The sequence below is a fragment of the Brassica napus genome, chromosome C2 (assembly GCF_020379485.1).
Source record: "Brassica napus cultivar Da-Ae chromosome C2, Da-Ae, whole genome shotgun sequence".
Taxonomy (NCBI): Eukaryota; Viridiplantae; Streptophyta; class Magnoliopsida; order Brassicales; family Brassicaceae; genus Brassica; species Brassica napus.
Window position 1 is genome coordinate 39,422,828 of NC_063445.1, and position 4,072 is coordinate 39,426,899.

The 4,072-nt window shown below is 37.6% G+C and overlaps 1 protein-coding gene across 1 annotated transcript; it reads left to right on the forward strand.

Annotated features, from left to right (window-relative positions):
- The first annotated feature begins 1,564 nt into the window (after window positions 1-1,564).
- LOC106446380 (L-type lectin-domain containing receptor kinase IV.1-like) lies at window positions 1,565-3,813 on the forward strand. Its single transcript, XM_013888092.3, has one exon. It carries the CDS (start codon window positions 1,685-1,687, stop codon window positions 3,707-3,709), a length of 2,025 nt encoding a protein of 674 aa, XP_013743546.2. The 5' UTR covers window positions 1,565-1,684; the 3' UTR covers window positions 3,710-3,813.
- The last annotated feature ends 259 nt before the right edge of the window (window positions 3,814-4,072 follow it).

Below are 4,072 nucleotides of genomic sequence, written 5' to 3' on the forward strand. Positions count from 1 at the left end.
AAGTAAGCAACAAAATAAGTGAAAACAAGGGAGTTCAAAATCTTTTCTGTTTTGCAGTATTGATCTATCTCTCCAATCCTAAGCTCTCTTCTTTCAATGGTGGCCTCTTGCTTCCTCCAAAATGGTCTAAAAGTCTCTAGGCAAGTCTGCCTCTAAAAATGATACAAAACCCTAATAAATAGCTTAACAGGCGGCCTGAGACTTAAGATGTAATTATTGAAACTTTTGTGAAACTTGAAATCTTCTAATTTGTCTTTAACTCTCTGGTGGTTTTGCCGTCGATCGATTAGAAGAGCTCAACATCGATCGATATTTGTTGGTAACCGTCGACTATTTTCTATTTCCAACAAAGCTCAAAAGATTTCCAAATACATCATTTTCTTCCAGTAAGCTGTAATTACTCTAAATAGACTCTATATAGTAGTGAATATATCTTAAAACTTATAAACCATGGATAATAATGCGTAAAATCCATGTTCTATCAAGTGTAAAGATTCCATTGATTTAAAGATTATAAGCCACATGAAGTGTGATTTATACAGTAACTCCAAGGTTCTACTGGTTAGTTAAGTACTATTTTTGGGATCAGAATTGGTCCAACACTAAAATTTGTACACGTAACTGAGCCTTAAATGTTGAGATAATTATTATTTATATGTCGCTTCTATTTAAACGACTATACATAAGAATAAGCTTCATATAACTCTAATCTAACAAAAAAATTCCTCAAAAACAAGAATTATTCGGAAATCTTACTTCAGAAGGATTTAACGAGAACATCCCTTATAATCGACAAATCTTACGAACCTCTGAATCTTTCTTCTTTCTGAAATAACACTATCCAAGCTTGTCAAATCCTAACTAAATGATGAATAAAATCAAATTCTGACTTTTTCTTTGTTTTTTTGTTTAATTTAAAATAAATAAATTGTAATTAAAGCTATTTTGTTGCAACAAACGACTAAATAACCGACTATTTTATTATTCAAACTTGAGATGATCCAGATGATCAGAATAGAATAGAACAACCGGTATAACAAAAATCAACGAAAGCTATTACCATTAATGAAGTAAATTTCGTATTTCGTATAAAATCAACAATCAATTGTTTTATTTGTCCACCAGATAAATCAGTCTTAGAAAATCTTAGAAGTTGTTTTATTTCTCAACATGCAGCACAAGATGCTAAAACAATGTATTTTCTTTTTTAATTAATTTAACATATATTAAAAAAAAAATGTAAAAGGTATGGTCCTTACATATTAGAAGTAGAATACGTTCTATGTTATTTTGTGAAAATAAATGATATAAAATAAATAAGAAGAGAATTGGTCAAACCAATTAATCTTGCTTAATTAGATTTTTCTGTTATTATTTTTAGTTTTTGGATTTCCTTATCATTGCTTAAGTACTTTGACCAGATGTCGACTCAACAAAACGTGATAGATGGAGGAGATTTATAGATTGGACGCCTTTAGAAAATGGAGGATAAAAACAAAAGATAGTTCTAGTCTCCTTGATTAAATTCCTTAATCACGAGCATCCCCACAAAGATGATAAACCTTCAAAGACTTTTCCACTCTCTTCACACCATAAATTGTATATCATTCTACTATTTCAACAAACTAAAAAAATATCTAAAAACAACAAACAATAAAATACAAAGTAGAGTCAAGAAGAAGCCATGTTCTTCAAGCTCCTCACCATCTTCTTCTCCAGCCTCCTCTTTCAATCCCTGCAATCCTCGTCTAAAACACTCAACTTCATATACGATGGCTTTCCTCAACGGAGCTACATATCCATCCAAGGGATCGCTGCTGTCACACCCAACGGTCTGTTGAGGCTAACCAATACGACCGTTCAGCAAACCGGTCACGCCTTCTATAACAAACCAATCCGGTTAAAGAATTCGCCAAACGGCACCGTTTCATCCTTCTCCACAACCTTCGTCTTCGCAATTCACCCTCGTATCCCAGGATTAAGCGGCCATGGCATTGCTTTCGTCATCGCTCCTAACACACGTCTCCCTTACGCAACGCCAAGCCAATACATGGGTCTCTTCAACATCACAAGCAACGGTAATAAAACAAATCATGTGTTCGCTATCGAATTGGATACTATACGGAGTACAGAGTTCAATGATATCAACGATAACCATGTCGGAATTGATATCAATAGTTTGACGTCGGTGAAAAGTTCACCAGCTGGATGGTGGGACAAGAAAGGCCAATTCAATAACCTTACTTTGATTGGTAGTAAACCGATGCAGGTTTGGATCGATTACAATGGTCGTACACATAAAATCAATGTGATGATGGGTCCACTGAACGAGGAGAAACCTAAAAAACCGCTTGTTTCCATTGTCAGAGATCTTTCTTTTGTTATTCTCCAAGATATGTTCGTGGGTTTCTCCTCCGCCACTGGTACTGTTCCGGCAGAACACTACGTTCTTGGGTGGAGCTTCGGGGTCAACCGCGAGGCTCCACCATTGGATTTATCAAAACTCCCAAAGCTTCCTCTGCTCCATCCCACGAGAATCTCATATTTTTGCAGGTTCGGGATACCGTCCATTTCCATCATTTTGATTTTCTCGTCTATCTTCCTTGTCTGCTTTATCGCAAGGAGGAGAAGAATATTCGAAGAGGAACTCGACGACTGGGAAACAGAGTTGGGGAAGAACAGATTAAGGTTCAAAGATTTGTACTATGCGACCAAAGGTTTCAAGGAGAAAGATCTTCTTGGATCAGGCGGGTTTGGAAGAGTTTACAAAGGTGTGATGCTTGAGACAAATTTGGAGATCGCTGTGAAAAAAGTTTCGCATGATTCTCGACAAGGGCTTAAAGAATTCGTGTCGGAGATTGTGAGTATTGGTCGGATGAGTCACCCGAATTTAGTTCCTCTCTTGGGTTATTGCCGCCGGAGAGGCGAACTTCTTCTGGTGTATGAGTACATGCCTAATGGAAGCTTAGACAAGTACTTGTACAACACTCCGGAGGTTACACTTGATTGGAAACAGAGGAGTAAAGTCATTTTAGATGTTGCCTCTGGATTATTCTACCTCCATGAGGATTGGGAACAAGTGGTGATACATAGAGACGTCAAAGCCAGCAATGTCTTGTTAGATGGAGAACTAAACGGGAGACTTGGCGATTTTGGTTTGGCTCGGTCTTATGATCACGGGGCTGATCCTCAAACAACCAACGTCGTAGGGACATTGGGATACTTGGCCCCTGAACACACCCGAACTGGACGTGCCACTACCGCTACTGATGTTTTTGCGTTTGGGGCGTTCTTACTAGAAGTCGTGTGTGGTAGACGTCCTATCGAGATCCAACATGAGAGTGATGAAGTTTTCTTGCTCGTGGATTGGGTTTTCCGGTTATGGAACAGGGGTAACATCTTGGATGCTGTAGATCCGAATATCGGTTCGGAGTATAACGAAAAAGAGGTCGAAATGATTTTAAAGATTGGTCTGTTGTGCTCTCACTCTGACCCACGGGCTAGACCCAGTATGAGACAAGTGCTACATTATCTAAGAGGAGATGCAAAGCTATCAGATTTGTCTCCATTGGATTTGTCCAAGAGTGGGATGATGTTTGGGGTCCAAGACGGATTTAGTGAACTAAGGATGTTGTATGCTTCCTCTGTCTGTAAAAGATATACTAGTGGATCTTCCATTGCTGATTCTTTACTCTCTGGTGGGAGGTGAACGCTTTTAAATATTTGATCGTTGGAAATGCAAATATCCGTTGTCCAAAAATGGGTGTACAGAACTGGTTGAATCAATAAATCAAGGCTATAATTCTTTGCTTAGCCTCCATAAACTTTTAGAATGCTAAAACTGAAACAGGTTAATGACTTAATTCAGTACACGTAACTACGCATGACTGATGAAGTGACTGTTCTTTGGCAGTGTGGACTTAATATTTCATTGCTTTTATTTGTTTGACACATGATCATAGAAATATCTGTGGCATAATATTTGCATAGTTTTAAAATATATGATCAAAGGAAGTCATATTTAGTTTGCATGTTGCTAACTATGTTTAACATGCTTAGCCTAATTGAGAAA

Coding starts and splice junctions, on each gene's coding strand:
- LOC106446380 (XM_013888092.3), top strand. CDS start 1,685: ATGTTCTTCAAGCTCCTCACCATCTTCTTCTCCAGCCTCCTCTTTCAA.